This window comes from Lemur catta, chromosome 15, assembly GCF_020740605.2.
Source record: "Lemur catta isolate mLemCat1 chromosome 15, mLemCat1.pri, whole genome shotgun sequence".
NCBI lineage: Eukaryota > Metazoa > Chordata > Mammalia > Primates > Lemuridae > Lemur > Lemur catta.
In genome coordinates, this window is record NC_059142.1 from 51431385 (window position 1) to 51449896 (window position 18512).

Consider the following 18512-nt stretch of genomic DNA (forward strand, 5'->3'; position numbering starts at 1 on the left):
GTCCTGGGTTGGTGCTCGCTGCTTGGGTTTCTCCTTACACAGTGACAAACCAGAGATAATTAAGTCACTTTGAAGAGGGCAGAGGCAGTCTAAGCACTGATGTGGCAGCCCTGGGCATGGCGTTGGGGTGGCCCAGGCAGTGGGGGTGACTGCAGGGCACAGTGGGTGACGTGGAAAGTTGTCCTTGCTGAGCTCTGTGCATCAGAGCAGGAAGCCTGTGAGCAGGTCTCGGCTCCCTCTTCCACCCCACCCCCATGCGCATGGGGACTTGCAGTGTTAATTAGGACCAGGAAAATAATTGCCCATTAGAGAGCAGCAGGTGACACCAGGCTGGCCTTGGGAGAAGGTTCTGGTTAGGCCTCCACTTGCCTCCTCCCTTTCCTCTTCCCCCCCAATCTTCCTCCCTTCTCCCTTCCTCTTCCCTTCCCCCTCCCCCTCTGCCCCTGCCCCACCCACACCCCCAGTGGCCTCCCAGCACCCAGAGAGGGTTCCAGGGAGGGTCGGAAGTGACCTGCTAACAAAAGCCCTCCGAGTTTGGGTTTCCCAGGCGTCGCTCTCGCTGGGGCTGGACTGCATTATCAGTGACCTAATTGAGGCCAGCTGCCCAGCTTGGAGAGCACCCAGGCCACAGAGTCCCAGGCCTGCCGAGAGGCCAGGCTTGGGCCAGGCTTGCAGATCGGGAGGCTGGAGGAGGCTTGAGAGAGTGTGAAACGGGGGGCCGGCCGCACCACCCGCAGGCTGACTGCTTCCTCCCGGAGCCTTCCTTGTTGGGTGGGGACACATGGCATATTTCTTGGGGGGGGTCCTATTTAGGGACAGATAGAGAGTGGGACTGTCCAGGAGGCAAACTAGACGTAAAGGGTGACTGGGGGGAGGGCTGGATGTTAGCCATCTCCAGTCCACACCGGAGGTTTGTCTGGGGTTCGGTTACAGTTCTTTTCAGGAGTAACGTATGGGAAAGTGCACAATCTTAAGTGTGTCGCTCAGTGAATTTATGTGTGTGTCGGGGGGGGGGGGGGGGGGGCGGGGAGACATAGTCCCAGTGAAATAGTACTCCAGACCCCCCAGGATCCCCCTCATGCTCCCTCACAAAGGTAGCTACTATTCACACCTCCGTCTCTATAGATGAGTTTCTCTGGCTCTGAACTTCATATACATCAAACCATATAGTCTCTGCCGTTTTGTGTCTGGCTTGTTTCCTTGAACATCACCTCTGTGAGATTCATCCCTGTTGTTGTGCGTGGCTGCAGTTTCCTTTTCATGGCTGCGCTGTGTTCCATTTACGACTGTAACATGTTTTGTATACCCATTCTCTTGCTGGTAGACATTTGGGTTATTTTGAGTGTTTGGCTATTACTGCTGTAAGCTGCTGTGAACATTTGTGTGTGTGTCTTTTGGGGGACACGAGCCCTCCTTTCTGCTAGGTCATGGTATGCATGTTACACAGCGGTTTGCAAATTGTTATGGGGATCCCTGGGTTTTAGCAGAGGGGCCTCAGGGGCAGGGATGGCCAGGACAATGCGTGGCATTTGCATGTGCTCCCCAATCAGATGCAGCTCTGTATTTCAGGGCTCTGCCAAGGGAGTCAGTTTGAAGAAGTAGCTAAGCTACTAGAGAAAAGTTGGAGAACTTCTGTTGATGCTAATCTGGTGCTTCCCAGACTTCAGTGGGGTACGCATTGCCTGGGAGCATCTCTAGATGCAGGTCCGATTCTCTGGCTCTAGGGCCTTCCCAGCTGCGTGGAGGAGGGTTTACAGTGCGCAGGGCTGAGGGGACCAGGGAAGCTGTAACTGTGACATGTTTATCCCAGGTAGAGGTAAAATCCACATTTTATATGGAATCCATCTGCCCTTTCCCACGTGAGCCATCTCTCTTGCCCTTTCCTGGGCTGTCCCTACCACTGCTGCTGAGAAGCCTGTCAGTCCTCGGTGACCAGCAGAGCAGCTCAACTCAGGGGTCCAAAGACCTGTCCACTTCTCACAGGGCTGGGCAGCGTGGACTGCAGCAGGTGTCCGTACCACTGTGCTCTGTGCCCCCGGAAGCTGACCGCAAAGCCTCTGGCTGCAGACCCCCGGCCTCGGCTTGTCAGGGCTGTCTCCATGTGTGCCCGTCCCTGCACAAGTCTTGTCTCCCCCTTACACCATAGGGTCCTGGAGACTCCCCCAGCCACCCCCGATTGCCACCACTGGCATGCAGGCTCCCTGAAACAGGCTCCCCCACCCGACAGCCCATATTCTGGACTGGGAACCCCTCGGGGGCTCGTGGGAAGCAGGGGGCGGCTGTCAGCTCAGGAGCCTGACTTAGAGCCAGGTCCAGGCCTGGCTGGCGGCCACCAATCCCAGTGCCATCTGGTGTCCATCTGGCGGAATCAAGAGATTGGAGGGCAGAGGGGGGCACCTAGGCCTCCTGACAGACAGCAGCTCCCTGTGCAGGACCCTGAGGTGCTAGGCCAGGCCGAGAAGGCTCCTCCCACCCTCCCTTAGAATTCTGGCTTGGCTGTGGCCCCTGGCAGCTGGGTTTAGCTGTCCCTGATGGGACACAGGGGAAGGAACCCACGGGTTGCAGATCCTGACTCGTGCCAGCCCCACTCCCGCCACAGGGCTGGCCTCTTCTTTCTCGGGATGGACCCTGACACCCAGAATAGGCTCCTTACATTCTGGGTAGAAACTTGTGACTGCTGACAGCACCCTGTGCACAGAGGAGGCAGCAGATAGGCTGTGCTGTCCCTCCCTGGCCAGATCTCAGGTCCCACTCGGTGTCCCACCCCAGGTCACCGGATGTTCTGGTCCTCGTGGGTGTCCCTCTCCTTGTCTGTCTCCCTCAGCCATGGGGCTCACCGCCCACAGCCCTCACTGTGACAGTTGTTGACAATTCCTGCCTTGTCTCGTGTGTGGCTCAGAGCTCTTCATCAGCAGGGCCTGGTCCGTATCTTCATCCAGGTGTGTGACCCAGAAACCGGGGACCCGCCTTGGCATCCCCTCCCCCTCGGCTGACCACCAAGCCCATGACTTGGCCTCATACCCTCTAAGCTCCATCACCTCCACCCTGGTGCCTCAGTGGCAGAGTAGGAGGCGAGAAGGAGGGACAGACAGAAAGGGGGGTGACAGACACATAGCTCAGCCCCTGTTCCTACACCCACAGGCCGGGCAGCAGGGCACTCAGGGCCCAAGGGCAGGGCGCTTCCAGAACCCCCTCCCAATGGGCCGCAGAGCTGACAACAGGCCTCTCCTCTCTTCCAGTCGCTGCTGTTCCTGGGGTTGGTGGCCGCCGTCTGCCTGGGCCTGAACCTCCTCTTCCTCGCGGCTTACCTGGTCTCCGTGTGCTGCTGCAGGCGGGATGATGCGGTACAGACCAAGCAGCGGCATTCCTGCTGTGTCACCTGGACAGCGGTGGTGGCCGGGCTCGTCTGCTGGTGAGTGTCCCTCTGCACTGGGCCCGGGTGCGGCACAGACTGCAAGGGAGCAAGGCCAAGGTCGCCTCGGCAGCACAGCGGGGTGAAGAGCCCACTTGCTCGGGCCTGAGCCACCTGTGTCTTGCTGATGGTTAGCCCTGGACCGTGACGCCCCCTGCTCTGCCCCAGCAAGCCCTGAGTGGCTCATTGGCTGTCTGGCCATGTTCTCCCGACTGAGCTCTGGCGATCTTGATGGAAAAGATAGCCCCAAAATGAAGGCTGTTCAGCATCGGGAATCAGAGACCTGGGGTGGTGATGGGGGGGTTTCCAGAAGGGCCCCGTGGCCCCCAACCCCTGTCCCAGTATGGGTTTGTCCATGGCTGTTGTGCCTGGCAGCCACATAGGCTGCTCCCTGAGTTCACCCGGTGGCATTCCCAGATAGCGGGCACCTCCACTCCCTGTGTCCTGTCCCCTCCCAGCTGCTGCTCCGGGTCTGAAAGGTCAGAAGAAAGTCTGACTCCAGTCCGATCAATTCCATCTTCTGATGAGATCGATAGCTTTTAGTGCCCCTGGGTGGTTCTTGTGTGCTGTGGAAGTGAAGATTCCTAGCTCCCGTGCGGCCGCCGGCACTGCCAGCCCACTCCGCCCGGGCGGTGTCCGCACGCACACTAGCTGTTTTCAGGGATTGCGCTTTTCTTTTTTTGTTAATTTTATTTATTTTTTGTAGAGACAGGGTCTCCCTATGTTGCCTAGTCTGGTTTGAACTCCTGGCCTCAAGCGATCGTTGCATCTCCCAAGGTGCTGGGATTACAGGTGTGAGCCACCTCGCCAGGCCGTTTTCTTGCTTTTGTATCTATCGAGGCCTTTCCAAGGGCCTAGTGCGGTCACCCCCGGGTGGGATCCCCCAGTGCTTGGCAGCAGGGCGGGAGCCAGACGGGACCCGGTGAGCCTGGGCTCTCACCCCCAGCGCTCACCTCACCACCGCGCTTTTCTGCTCCATCGGAACATGTTGTTGGTCCTGTCCCGCCTGTAGCGTGAGGCAAGGGGTGTCCCTGGGTGCGAGGGCACCGAGGCTCAGGGTGAGAAGCGTTAACTAGGCAAAGGTGGGGACGAGGAAGGAGGGGTGACTTCCAGGCAGAAGAGAGAGGACACGTGCAAAGACCTGTGGCGGGAGGGAGCGTGGAGCTGGGGGAAGCCGCTGTGGCCAAGGCAGGGAGAGCAGCCGGGGGCGGGGTGCTGGGGGGATGTGAGCAGATGGGTAACAGTGTGAGAAGACGCAGAGGGGCAGATGGCACCCAAACCACGCAGGAGCTTATAGGCCACATTAGGAACTGGGGTGTTGGTTTAAGAGCAGAGGAGCCACTGTAAACGGGGTGGGCAAGGAAGTGGGTGGCCAGATAAGTCGGGTTTAACCAGAAGCCACACCCACTGGAGTATTTAGCACAAGGGTCTTGCATGTCCAGAACAGGTCGCCAGGGGATAGAAGAGCTCAGAGGCCTAATGGGGGCAGTGAGCAACCCCAAAATCAGCAACAGCAGCAGCCACCGCCGCCAGCAGGACAGGGGGACAGAGGGAGAAGCCATGTCACCAGAGAAGCCGGAAATGCAGTGGGCCTGAAGCCGCACAGCAAACTCAGGAGTGGCTGCAGAGAGAGGGTGACAGGACCCTGCTTTCCCTTCCTCCCACCTCCTTCTCCCGCCAGCTCCCCCATTGGCAGAAGCCGCAAGGAACCAGTAGGCCCAAGAGCCTGAGTTCACCCTCAGCCCCTGTGATGAGAGCAGAGGGGCCCAGGACCCGGTCCAGTGATTGTCAAAACGCCCACAGGACAGAGGGTGTAGAAGGGAACTCTGTACTTTCTACTCCATTTTGCTGTGGATCTAAAACTACTACAAAAAATAAAGGTTATTTTTTAAAATAAGCACAAACATTCTCCTCTGGGTGTCACCTCTAACCTTTGTTTGGGGTCTTGCTTGCAGTGCTGCGGTGGGTGTTGGTTTCTATGGAAACAGCGAGACCAACGATGGGGTATACCAGCTCGTCTACTCCTTGGACGACGCAAACCACACCTTCTCTGGGATCGATGCTCTGGTAAGGCCCCCAGGCAGCTGGCGGGACACAGACGCAGCCCGCCGGTCCATGTGGTCACCTCCCAGGCGGATCCCAGCCAGCGCGGCCGCACACCCAGGGGCTGTGTGATGCCGGAGGACTGGACCCCTCTCTGGGCTGCAGCTGCGCCTGCCTGGGGCAAAGGGGCCACTTGTACCTCCCCAGCCAGGAGGGGTAGCAGGGATGGGGGTGAGGACCAAAGGAGGGGTGTAGGGGTGGCTGCGAGATCAAACATCATTCATTTTCCGGAGAGCGGAACACTTTCCCATGTGTCAAAGGAGACCTTGAACATGGAAAAGCAGCCCCACTGCGTTTTTTGTGTTGGTTTTAAGTGCTGCGTACAGAGTATTGTGGGGTCCAGGAGATGTCAAGAGGAAAGAACTCTCTTCCGAAACAAGCAAAGAGCCCTGTGGGGTGGTAAGATTTTGCCGGAAACCCGGCCGTGTGTCCTTGGGGCTCTGGCTGCTGGGCCGGGACTCCAGCTGGGGCTCACAGTGAAGGATTGTGCCGGGCTGGCCAGAGGACATGCGGAGTTTTAGGGGAAGGAGAAAGCTGTTCTGCTGAGCGTCTGGCCAAGCCATGGAGCCAGAGGGCAAGGGACCAGGGTTTTCTCCAACTTTGACCTTGGTCCCCATGCCCCTGCCGCCTTCTCTCTAAGCCCCCGTCTCTTGGGATGGTTTTCCGGGCAGCCCCGCAGTGGCCCTGGGTGCTCCCTGGGAGCAGGGCTCCCGCAGAAAGGGCAGAAGGCAGCGTTCAGGGAAACCAGTCCTGGGACATGCACCCCAGTCGTGATCCTCTCTGGGCCAGGTCCCCTACAGAGGGTGACAGTCCCAACAAAAGGCCCATTTGTGTCAAGCAGCCTCCACCACAAAATCCAGCCCCAGCCAGAGAATTTGGACATCACCCTGGCGTCCTCTGGAAGAGGAGTCGACGTCACTCGCCCACTCCTGCTCCCTTAAGCTCCTCTAAGGCTTTAATCCCTCAGCGGGTCCTTGTGGGGGGGCACCTTAAAGAGACAGCTGTGCTGCTCCTGTGCCCCGGCCCCGCCTCCAGAGGGGGCTGAGGATCAGTCCACACCCAGGGCCCAGCTCCCCTGCTGAGCTGATGTCTCAGGTGTCTGGATGCGGGGCTAGGACAGCCCTGAGGTGGGGGAGGGTGACTGGGATGGAGGAGCTGAGGAATAGCCTTGTGGGGTGTGGCCTGGCCCAGCTGGGGGAACACACCCTCTGGGTATCCCACCCTCACGCCAGGCCCTGGTGGGGCAGGGCTCCAAGGTCACTTCCCTCTAGGCCCTGTCTGCCCCTGTCAGCCACCAGCACCAGACTGCTAGAGAAGGAACCTGGCCTTGGGAGGAAGCCCCTGCCCTGCCCCGCCCGGGAACCCCCAGGGCCCTGACGTCACTGGCTGAGGGAAACTCCCAGAACCACCCTAATGGGAAAACTTGAGCTCTTCAAGTCCTCGTCCCACCAGGTGGGAGCTGCGCAGGCAGGTGAGCTGGGAACAGCCCCCCAGGCCAGGTCCATCCTCCCCAAGGTCTAAGAGTGCTCCAGGGCCAGGTCTGGACATTTCTCAGCAAGTCCAGAATCCCCCGTGTCCCCAAAGGGAAGGGTCATGTGTTCCTGGAGATCAGCCCTCGGCCTCTCCCCTGTTACTGAAACATGAGGACAGGCATCCCAGGGCTTTGTGACGGGACCTGCTTCTGGCTGTGGGTGTCCACCGCCTCCTCTAGGGTGAGCCAGGCCGGACTCCAGTCCCAGGGGCTCCAGGGCAGGCAGCAGACCCTAGAGGGCTTCCCAGATCTGAGGGGTGAAGTCCAAATATCAGATAAGTGGGCATTAGACGAGGTAATGTTGGTGACAGTGCCTGGCAAACCACAGAGTGCACTCCGGCAGGGGCGACTCTTATCTGAGTGCTATTATAGTAATTAACCACCGTGCAGTGCAGAGGCTGGGGTGGGAGGCTGTGGGCCACAGAGGCTGGATGGGGGCAGTGGAGGACAGGTCAGGTGGCGTGTACGTGGGCCTTTTGGAGCCCAGATCAGGCAGCTGGGTGGCCCTGCTCCAAGCCCCCGTTTACTGGACTGGAAGCCCCATGCCTGCGCCCTTCTGTCCAAAGGGAAGCCTGTGCCAGGTGGGTAGGGGGTGGCTCAGGGGTCTGGAGGCCTGGCAGAGTTCTGGATCAGCTGCACACCCCAATTTGGGGGGTCAGAAAGGAGTCATTTGTGGGTGACAGGTGGGCAAAGGCCCTTCTGTGGATCTGGCCACCTGGCGAAGGGGCCCTGTGCACCAGCGGCCCCAGGGGCTCTGCTGCCTGGCGTTTGTGCCCTGTGTTCTGGCGGGCAGGAGCCCCCCCCCCAGTCTCTCTCATCTGAGCCTGCAGCAGACTGTGAGCAACACTTAGGTGAAGAAACTGAGGCACAGGAAGTTACACTGCTGCCCCCAGGATGAAAACGAGCAGAACCGGAGCCCAGGCCTCCTGGTTTCAACCCCTCACCCCCATTGATCCGGCCTGTCTGTCCTTCCAAACAACCTCCTTAAGCCGGAGCTTCCTCCCTCCCAGAGGTTTTCAAACTAGAGCTTGTGTCAGAACCTCCTGGAGGGCCCCGCCCCTGGAGTTTATGATTCGGTAGATCTGGGGCTGACAGCGAGCATCCGTGATGATTCCCACGTGATGCCAAACTGCTGGCCCAGGGACCACACTTTGAGAACCGCTGCTCCATCCTGCGGGCAAGTTCCCACCACCTCCAGCGGGTCCCTAACCCCGCCCAGCCAGGGAGCTGACCCAGCCCTCCTGTTCTCAGAGCTTCTCTCTCTCCTCCCTGGGAGAGGGCACCCCACCCTGCCCAGGGCAGAGCACTGTGTACTGAGCCTCTGGAATTGAGGTGGTGTGGAGAAATGGGGGAGCCATGAACTGATCAATGTTGTAATTCTTATTTTTCTTTTTCTTTTGTTTTGTTTCCTATGGGAAAACATCAGGAAGAAAGGGAGGGCCTGGCAAATGTTTCTTTTCTTTCTTTTTTTTTCAAGGAGAGATTTAAGAAATTGAAAAGGTAAAAATGTAAGGCTATAGAGGGAGAATAAAGTGGTCTTATAGAAAAAGTTTACAGATTATTTTTTTTAATTTTTTTTTTTACTTAGCCCCTTTTTCTGCACAATACAAATAATTTTAATAGCCCTTTGCTCTGAAGTCTGTTTGATATAATATGGAAATATAACAGCCTCACATTTATTGCTGGGTTTGCTCATGTTATCATTTGATAATAGTGCCATTTGTGTCGATGGTTACAAAGCTCTTGTACATTTATTTTGGCAAATTAAACAGGAGAGTTTACTAGGGTGGCATTTGGTTATGGGATGTGCTTTTACACGGCGTGGGGTTTGTCCCTGTGCCGCAAGCTGCTGACTCTGGCGTGGCGTCTCCATACGCTGCTATCTTAGTCCTTCTCCAGCTCGAAGGAACCAAACAGAAGCCCGAAAACGGAACAAGCTGCTGACATTGTAAAAACAAAACAAAATGAAACAAAGAGCTATTCTCTTTCCTAGAACCAGGAACTCCCAGTGTCGTGCAGATGTAAAAGGCCACACAGTTGACGTTAAGTCCCCACAATGCAGCCAGTTTGCCACCGGGAGTGGTATCTGATCGGCCTGCTTGCTGCTCTCGCTGGGGGAAGCTTCTGCCCCTTCTCGCATGCTGTTTTTGTCTCCCGGACCTGCGGGAGCTGCAGGCTGCTGGATGAGGATTAGCACACTCTGCCCTCTCCCAGCCAGCTGTGCTTCTTGGTTCGGCTGACGGTTTCAGAACAGCAAAGCCCTTCTTCCCCTGGCTGCCAGCATGCAGGCTCCACGCGCTCGGGGCTGCTAGGCTGTGCCTCCGGGCCCTGCGGGCACCCCCGGCTGTCAGAAAGCCCCTGCCAGTACCAGGTCTCCCTGTGCCCTCTGGAAGCCAGCAGGGATGGTCACAGCCGTCGTCCTTCCATTTCCACCTTCGCATAGACAGGTGCTTCCTTCGAGGTCCGCTCAACCTCAGGCCCTTGTGGCCCAGCCAAGGGACAGGAGCCTGTCCACCCACCTGGTGGGACAAACGTCCAGGGAGGACACGTGAACACACAGAGAAGCCACTGGTTTCCTCCTCCTGCCTTGTGTCCAGGCTCTTCAGAGACAAGATTGAGACTGTTTTGTTTTTGCGAAGTCCAATGGTTCTGCCTGTGCGTAGGTCCAACAGCAAAACCTTGCTCTTGTCGGAGATTTAGAAATCCTGTTAAGGGAATAAGAGGCCAAGGTAGCAACATAGGAACTCTTTCATTTAAACATTTTCTTTCTTTAAAACAGAGTTCATAATCCAAACTGTCAGAAAAATTGATTATTTTGTTGGTTTTCCCATCTGGACCTCTCTTTATTGGAAGGCACTGGGTCTTGAAGCCCAGGTCCTGACTGAGGCCAGGTCAGGGCCTGTCCCCTGGTTTGAGGGACACGAGGGCTGGGTGGCTATTGGAGCCTTTGCCTTTGGTCCTCCCTCCGGGGCCGTGGGCTCCTGAGATCCTCAGGCCGGGCGCGGTGTGGTGTGTCCATTCGAGCCTGAGCAAGCCGCCTCTTGCTGCCTGCACAGATCTCCTCCTCCACAATGAGAATGAGGAACGTCACCTCCCTGGCTCTCCCCACCCGAGGGCCAGACTCACAATACTGTCCCCGCCCCGCGCCCCTCCCTAGGTTTCCGGAACCACCCAGAAGATGAAGGTGGACCTAGAGCAGCACCTGGCCCGACTCAGCGAGATCTTTGCTGCCCGGGGGGATTACATGCAGACCCTGAAGTTCATGCAGCAGATGGCGGACAACATCGTTGTCCAGCTCTCAGGACTGCCCGTGTGGAGGGAGGCCACCACAGAGCTGACCGAGCTGTCCGACCAGACTAGCTACGTGGAGTACTACAGGTGAGGGGCGGTGGCGCAAGGGAAGGTGACGGGGCTGCCTGGCTCCCTCGTCCAAACCTGCGTTTGGGGCCTGGGCAGAGACGTGTCTTAGTAAGCCATCAGCCAACGTCAGGAAGACACAGGAGCTTGCAGGGGCCGAGTGGTGGGCAGGCAGAATAGCCGTCTTGACAGACAGGCAGCCAGTGTGCCCTCAGTCCCAGCGCTGAAGCCTGGACTTGGCCTCCAGCATGTGCAAGGTGCTTCTCCCAGACCGGCATGCTCCGTGGCTGGTGCTGGGTGAAGCCACGTGGTTTATAATTTCCTCACCCACTGGGGCCTATGAGGCAGGCTCCCCTGGACCTACACACTAAGCCACAGGGGTGCAGGGGGCTGGGGAGGTGGAGGCCTCTTTGTCTGTGTGGGACCTCCCCTGATGAGCTTCCCAGCACCCCAGCGTGCCCCAGCCTCAGTCTGTAGAGGCACCGCCCCCACGTTTCCCACCCTCACTCGGGTGCACAAGCTCATACTCACGTCCTAACCTTTGGGGTCCATTCACGTCTCCCCTGTGCCCATCCCGGGTGAAAGCACGGGGCACAGGGACAGCTGCCCTCCCTCCAGGTGCAGGGTCTAGCGAAGGTTGCTCTGGGGAGAGCCGAGGATGGGAGTTCAGCCTCTATGTGACTCCCAGTTGAGAGAAGTCACTCGTGAAGTGCAGGTCATCGCGCTCCCAGGGCCCGGCGCCTAGCATGGAGCAGGCTCGAGGGTGGCGTGGGTACTTGAGTCATGCGGAACAAGTGTCAGCTCTCTGGACAGCACCCCCACCCCTTCATGCCATTGACAAAGCTCAGAACCTCTACCCCAACAGTGCACGACTTACTCTGGTTTTCTGGATTTATCCCCGTGTGTTATAAAGCGCCCCCCCAAGGAGGTCACTGCTGGACGGAGTCCAGGGGCCTCTCCCCTTCCCGAGAGTAGGAGATGGCAGGGCCCCAGGGAGGGGCGCTCGTGAAGTCCCCAGCTCCGGACGGCACTCCCCGTCCCCTGCCTCCCCGGCCTGCCCATCCCCTGCATTTCCACAATGTCATGGACACTGGATTGAAGGGAGCCTGGGTCTAACTCCCCAGCAGGTAGATACTTAGGAGCAAAAGTGCTTCCTCCCAAGGGACAGATAGAAACTGCCAACTCTAAGAACTGCCTGTGACCTCCTGTGGCCCAAACAGCGGTCTCTGACGAGTCCTGTGCCACGTGGGCCATTTGTTGCCTGAGCCTTCAGAATCTTTATGTCCGGGTGGGGGCACAAAGGTGTCCGTTTCCGCCTGGCTCTTCCCTCCCAGCGCACCTAGCATAGGACCCTGGACATTTAAGGGCTTCGTGGGCATTTTGACAATGGCACTGACGAAATAGGTCAGCAGTGACATATCAAAAGGGGCTTATTAATGATTTCATTAAAAATGGGGGAAGGGTGGTGGCACCTGCGCAGCTGCTATTTCAGTGTGGGCTACTGGGGGGTCCCCGTGACCCCCGGCGCCCACCCCTTATGTAGGTAGGGGCAGGAAAGGTCTAGTCTGGGTCGCACCTGCCTCCCCCCTCGCACAGCCTTCCCTGTGCCAGCAGCCCCCTCACCAGCCTGCTACCCAGCCTCAGCCCGGCTGCTCTGGAGGGCCCCCCATCTTTGCTTTTGGGGTGGTTCTTGAGCAGAGCCATCAGCTGAGCAAATGTGTCTGAGCACTTTTGCACGAGGGCTGGGCTGGCCAAGTAGGTGGGGGAGGAGGCGCGGGAGTGGGAGTGGGAGAGCCGAGTTCTGGGTTAGAACACCCCCGCCGGCCCCCGCCCGGCTCCTCCGGGAAGACGCCTCCACCTCAAGGAGCAGTTTCCAGGAAGCCCTACAACATTAGGCCTGGACGCAGAGAAAGTGCTCGGATCACACTGCGGACAGCGGGTTGGAAGCAGCCCTAATTGGATTTCCTGCAGGGCTGGGCAGTAACCAGGAATCTTAGGTCTGAAACGTGCAGCCAGTGTTTGGAGAGGATCCCCGTGGCTGGCTGTGTCCCCTGTGGGAAGGGTCGAGGTGGACAGTCTTGTCCTTGGAATTCCTGTACCAGGCTCTCTGCACGATGGCCTCTGTTTTCCAATCTGTAGAATGGGATCCCAAGCTAGGTGGTTCCCGAGCTTCCTTCTAGCTCTGAGTCTGAGAAAACTGGCTCCTTGGTGGCTTCTGGCGAGTGGAGGGTGGGCTCTGCCCATTCCCCAAAGTCCCCGACCCCATTCCTGGGAACCCAGAGACCTACCGTGGGCTGCCCCCTGCTCTGTGTGGGGGTCGAGGACTTTGATTAGTCCCCTTGAGTCACAAAATTGGAAAGAACCTCACTTGTCAAAGGGGCCTCCAGCTCACTCCCTCTGCCCCCCCTGCCCCCCTACTAGGAGCCTCTGTGTCACTGTCTGCCGGCCGCACCCCCTCCCTACCCACACCCCAGACTCCTGCCTGCCCGCTGTGTGTTAGTGCAGGAGAAAACCACTGCTGGGAAGGAGAGGTCAGCAACTTCATGTGGCTCTTGCATCAGGAGAAAGCCGCTAGCCACATGTGGCTATTTAAATTTAGTTAACACTAAAGTTAAAAACTCATTTCCTGAGTGGCACAAGCCACGTTTCAAGTTCTCGGTAGCCACCTGTGGGTGGTGGCAGATAGAGTGGACAGCACAGATTTAGAACAGTTCACCACTGCAGAAAGTTCCAGCGCACAGTGCTGGTTCACACTTGGCCATGAGGTTGAGGCAGGGGGTGGGAGGTGACAGCTTCATCCAGGCAGAAACGTGGGTGCAGCCCCCCAGCCCCTGCAGAGTCCTTCAGCCCATGTGCGCGGGTGCTTGCTGGCTCTGGGCAGCTTGTTGCCATGAGGGGTCGGGTCGGCCTGGGGGCTGCTGTGTGGGCCTCCCAGGTGGGCGGCAGGCAGGGAGTTCTGCCTGCTGCCCTGACCATCCCCATCCCCTGCCCAGGTGGCTCTCCTACCTCCTGCTCTTCATCCTGGACGTGGTCATCTGCCTCATCGCCTGCCTGGGACTGGCCAAGCGCTCCAAGTGCCTCCTGGCCTCGTGAGTAGCCCTGCCTGTGGGCCGGGACAGAGCTGGGCAAGGTGCCAGCGTCAGAGGGATAAGGGCCTGGCCAGGCCCAGAGTGGGGGGCAGCAGCCAGGCTGCCTGAAGCAGCCAGCCGAGGGGAGACAGCAGCCGCCAAGTCACCATCTGGTCACCAAGCAGGCACCATGCTCTTGTGCTTCCCTGTTGAGCAGCTGGAGGAACCTGGGCCCAGGCGTCAGAGCCCCCAGCTGTGCCCAGTCTCACCAGCTCCTGGCAGCAGCCAGCAGGCGACGTCAGGGCAGGGACCAAGGCTGCTTCAGAACCTCTGCAAGGGCTGGAGCCAGGGAGGGCAGGATGGCAGCCGGGAGGAGGGCGCTGGGGATTGGTGGGGTGGCAGCCACCACAGGGGGACGCCTGCCAGCCTTTGCCCGGGACTCCACCAGCGTCTGCCTCTCCCCTAGGATGCTGTGCTGTGGGGTGCTGAGCCTGTTCCTCAGCTGGGCCTCCCTGGCCGTGGACGCTGCTGCGGCGGTGGTGAGTTGGCGGGGGCCGTGGGTGGTGGTGGTTTGGCCAGGACAGTCTGTCTGATGATGTGTCCTGTCCAGAGCCCCAGGCAGGGCCAGCTTCCGGTCACAGCCCCTAATCTAGAATCCCGGCATCTCAGAACCAGAGGGACTTGGGTCATCTGGACTAGCCCCCCGGCCTCACAGGTGGGGAAACAGGCCCAGAGAAGGGAAGGGGCTTGCCCAAGGTGGGAACCAAGTAGACAAGACAGCACCGCTTACCCAGGCATGCCTGGGTGACCAGGTGGCTTCTCTCTGGGTGTGAAGGACTGACGGGGCTGGCAGGGATGAGGCTAGAGGAGCCCCCGGCTTCAAAGGCTCACCCGTTGCCAGCTCCCAGACCCTGGCGTGTGGGATGTGGCCTTGGGCTTCCTCCCGTCCCATGACCTTGGGCTCACACACAGTCTGCAGTGCACGTGGTGTATGTTTCTGGATGCCCACGTGTTAAAAATGTTTTAAAAAAAAGTGGGGGGCTTCCTATGTGGGTGCATTTGGTCTTTCATAGATCTAACACTGGCGTTAGGCCATGCATAGGAGGCTCTTTGTTCGCTCAGCTGACGGTTTGCGGTGTGGCGCCAGAGGCTGTGGCTGCAGAAAAGGGAGGACTTGATGTTTTCTGTTGACCACGCCCCCGCCTTCAGAAGCAAGACTTGTAGGCGGGTCATTGCAGCCCCGCGGGAGTCAGTGAGGTGGAGGTGCATGCTGTGTGTGTATGTGTGTGTGTGTGTGCGTGTGTGTGTGTGTGTGTGTGTGTGTGTGTGTGCACGCACGCGCACGCATCCATGTGCACATGGGACAGAGGAGCGCACGACTGACCAGGAGGTTTCAAGGAACCCGTCGCTGATTCAAGGGCCACAAACTAACCGTGACCTGCATCTGTTCTGACTTAGCAGCCTGAGGGATTAAGAGATGGGGGCTCAGAACAGAAGCCCCTAACCAAACTCATGCCTCGCCCAGTGACTTGGGGGCTGGCCACTAGCTCTGCACTGGGCAGTTTGCCTCCACGATGCCCTCAGGATGAATGAATGGACCCTGGTGCTGCTTGGCACGGCAGCTTCTGGCAGAGGCTTGTGCAGAGGGAGAGGAGGTGGCCTCTCCGGTCTTTGCCCCACCCCCCATGCAGTGGCCACGGACCAAGGACTGGGAGAGAGAGGGGCAGGGCAGGAGGGCCCCGGTCACGCCCCAAAGCATCCTGATGGCGTCGGGAGCTGGGAGGGCTGTAAGTAGTACCACTGCTGAGCGACGTGCACGGCTGCCTGGCGGGCAGCCTCTCCTCCGCGGCCAAGTGCAAGCACAGGGGAGCTCGGCTCTGCTCCCTGGGCAGCCTCTGCCTTCTGGAGGGGGTGGTGGCCTCCAGCTTGTACCGTGAGCTGCCCCGGGGGCGTGGGCTCCCTCCCAGCTCCAGTGTGCACAGAAACCAGAGGCGATTTAATCTCCCAGCTGGGTGCCCTGGAATGTGGGGAGCTGGGCAGAAAGGCCTTTCCCTAATTCCTTCAGTCAGGCCCCTGTGAGAGAGGGGCGTGTGGGGAGAGCTGAATGGGCCTTTGACGGGGCTGGAGAGGCTGCTGCATTTCAATAGGAAGCGGGAGGCGGGAGGGCAGCGGCAGGCTGGCTGGGTGATTGTGGAGAGCTTTTGTGTGGCCTCCCAATGCCACCCTGCTCTGAGGCCAGAGGACTGACAAGGCCACCCCTTCCTGCCCTTCCAGTAAGGGCCCCCGAGAGGACCGAGCACTGCCCCTGAGATCTGTTCCAGGGGGTACAGAGAGAGGGGGGTAGGTGCGACCTGGGGGACAGAGCTCTCAGCCGTCAGGCCCCGTGGCCACCCCGTGTGGTCATGAGTCTGAGCCACAGAAGCTTCCAGCACGCTTCACATGGACTCAGAGACGCATGCAGACACGGGGAGAGGACAGGAGGGGCGTCTTGGCTGGATGGCAGCTTCTAGGGTGCAGGGGGCCGGCCAGGGTCACCCATGATAACAGCACACAGGGCCCACCCAGTGCTGTGGTTAGTTAGGGGGGTGGCAGAGGGGTGCTGTCCTCCAGTGGTGGGACCCAGGGCCCTCTCCCAGCCCTGACAACTGGGTCCCTGCCCAGATGTGAAGGCTGTGGGGGAAGTGGGGGGCAGGGTCTAGCTGTGGCCGCAGGGAGGGGTTGAGTCAGCCACCTCCCAGCAGTACAGCCTGGGGCGGGGAGGACAGCCAAGGAGGAGGAAGGGGGGGAAGGGGATTCATCGAGCAGGTGCTTTGCCACAGAGCACCTTGGATGAAGTGCTCCAGGGGAATTCAGCCACCAACGGGACAGCCAGGCCAGCCTCCCTGAGTCAAAGGGTAAGAGTGTGGCCTCTGGAGCCCCCTGCCTGGGCCCACATACCCCCTGAACCCCTTCCCAGCAGTGGAAAAGTTACTGAAGTCCTCCGTGCCTCAGTTCCCTCCTGTGCACACAGGGAGGATGCAAGGACTTGCCTCGCAGGGCCATGAAGGAAGAGATGAGTGGGTGTGTCCCTGGGGGGCGCACAGCCAATGCCCAGTAAACAGTGGCCCCCACTGGCCCCCTGCACATTTGTTACCATCGTGTGAGGGTCACGGGAGCCCTGCAGACTCTCACCCCCTTTCTTGGGAACCGCCTGCAGCCTCAGCCACCACCTGGGCTGGGCGCTGGGCAGCTTCTCCCACCTGCCCCGTCTGGGCCTGGTGCCCCCGTCCTCTCCTCTCCCCCCTGCATCCCCACCCCCATCACATGAATGAAGCGTGTGTACTCGCACATACACACACACGTACATATGCACAGACACATGCACGTACACGTACATATGCACACATACATGCATGCACATGTACATATGCACACACACATGCAGGCGCTTGTCTTTGCTAACAGTGAGTTGACGCCTCACTAAGTCCTACACCCCAAGCCATGCTGATGCACCTGTCCCAGGAGACATAGGCTCGGGGGCAGCAGAAGGCTCTGAAGAGCGGGCGTGGCTGGGAGGGGTGGGGGGAGGGAGGAAGGCCACATCGCTGGTGGAGCCTTGGACAGCGGGCTCCTGTCCCTCTCCCTCCTCGGATCCAAACTTCTTGGGGGTGACCCAGACTGATACGGTGGCCTCACGCTATTTTTCCCAAGGCTTCCGCAGCCCTGACCCGGGCCTGGCTGCCTTCTCTCTGCCACTGCAGCCGGGGGTGGGAGCGCGCCACCGACCTGCTGGCGCTGCGGCTCTGACGGACGGGAAGCCTGGCTGATTTATTATTAACGTTAGTGGTTGGTGTATGCAGCAATTCTCCCAGGGTCCTGAGCACCCACGAGTCTGGAGTGTGTGTGTGTGTGTGTGTGCACACGTGGGGTGCTGGGAAGCTCTGTACCTGGGGACACGTTACTCCCCGGCTGCCCCCACACACATTCTCTAGACCTTAGTACTGTGACGCGGCTTGCCACTGTATCGTGCCCGGAACCCTGCATGGCACCCGGGAAGTACTCAGTAAATACTTAGCGATTTGGTGAGGGAATGAGTGGTGTTCTAGTGTGGACCCTGAGGCAGTGGCCCCTGAAAGGGGACAGGGTCACTGGCAGAGCAGGGCCATCAGAGGGGTCACCTGCCCAGGAGCCTGCACCAGAAGAAGGGTGGCCCCTAGGAACAGGCCGAAGGACTGGAGCTCACCTGGCTACTCAGAAAGGTGTCCCCTTACCCAGTCCCAAGGGCACCCCAGGCTGGATCTGGGGTGGGTGGGCCTCGCTCAGAGGACACGTCCTTGCTGCCACCTCTCCCAGGGCCTATGTCTGCTCCCACTCAGCTGCATGGGCCTCAGTGGCCTCCTGGCCAGGCCGTGCTGCAGGTCCAGGTCCCCACGCTCGTCAGTGGCTGTGTCCTCCAACTCCCAGCCCCGTGTCCTGCCCACGCCCTGTCTCAGCAGGTGAGGACCTGCACATGACGGCTCATGGGTGGATTCGGCGCTGGCCTCATTCTTTAGAGAGGACAGCAAGACAAAAGATAAAACAGAGATGAGCAAACGAGGCCACACAGCCCTGCCAACAGCCCACAGCTGCCCCGGGCCCGGGCTCACCGCCCCTGAGGGTCTGTCCCACAAGAGGGATTTAGGAATAAGAGTACTAGTTGACATGCTCCCTGTCCCTGTCACTCTTCAGAACACTCTGTGCATTAGTCCATAAGGTAAATAGCATTATCTCCACGGTACAGACGAGGAAACGGGTGCAGACAGAATCAGTAAGTGGCCCACGGTGACCAGGCCGGGAAGGGGCAGAGTCTGGATGCGGACCCAGGAGGCTGCTTCCGACTCTGTCCTCTGCCATCTGGGAGTGAGCGCCAGGGGCCTGGCTCCTCCCAGGGCCTCAGTGTCAGACTTTCCTCCGCCCTCTCCTGTCTCTCCCCGACTCAGGGCACCAGTGACTTCTGCGCAGCCCCCGACACCTTCATCCTGAACGTCACGCAGGGCCACATCAGCACAGGTAATGCTCTTGG

General features: G+C 59.2%; 1 protein-coding gene across 1 annotated transcript in view; it reads left to right on the forward strand.

Annotated features, from left to right (window-relative positions):
• The window catches only part of TTYH2 (tweety family member 2), a 31166-nt gene that overhangs the window by 4068 nt on the left and 8586 nt on the right, over positions 1-18512 (forward strand). The window contains exons 2-7 of the mRNA XM_045569816.1: positions 3240-3412; positions 5368-5479; positions 10204-10424; positions 13397-13492; positions 13938-14010; positions 18430-18499. Of these exons, the coding sequence (XP_045425772.1) occupies positions 3240-3412; positions 5368-5479; positions 10204-10424; positions 13397-13492; positions 13938-14010; positions 18430-18499 (745 nt within the window). The remainder of the gene's footprint in view (positions 1-3239; positions 3413-5367; positions 5480-10203; positions 10425-13396; positions 13493-13937; positions 14011-18429; positions 18500-18512) is intronic.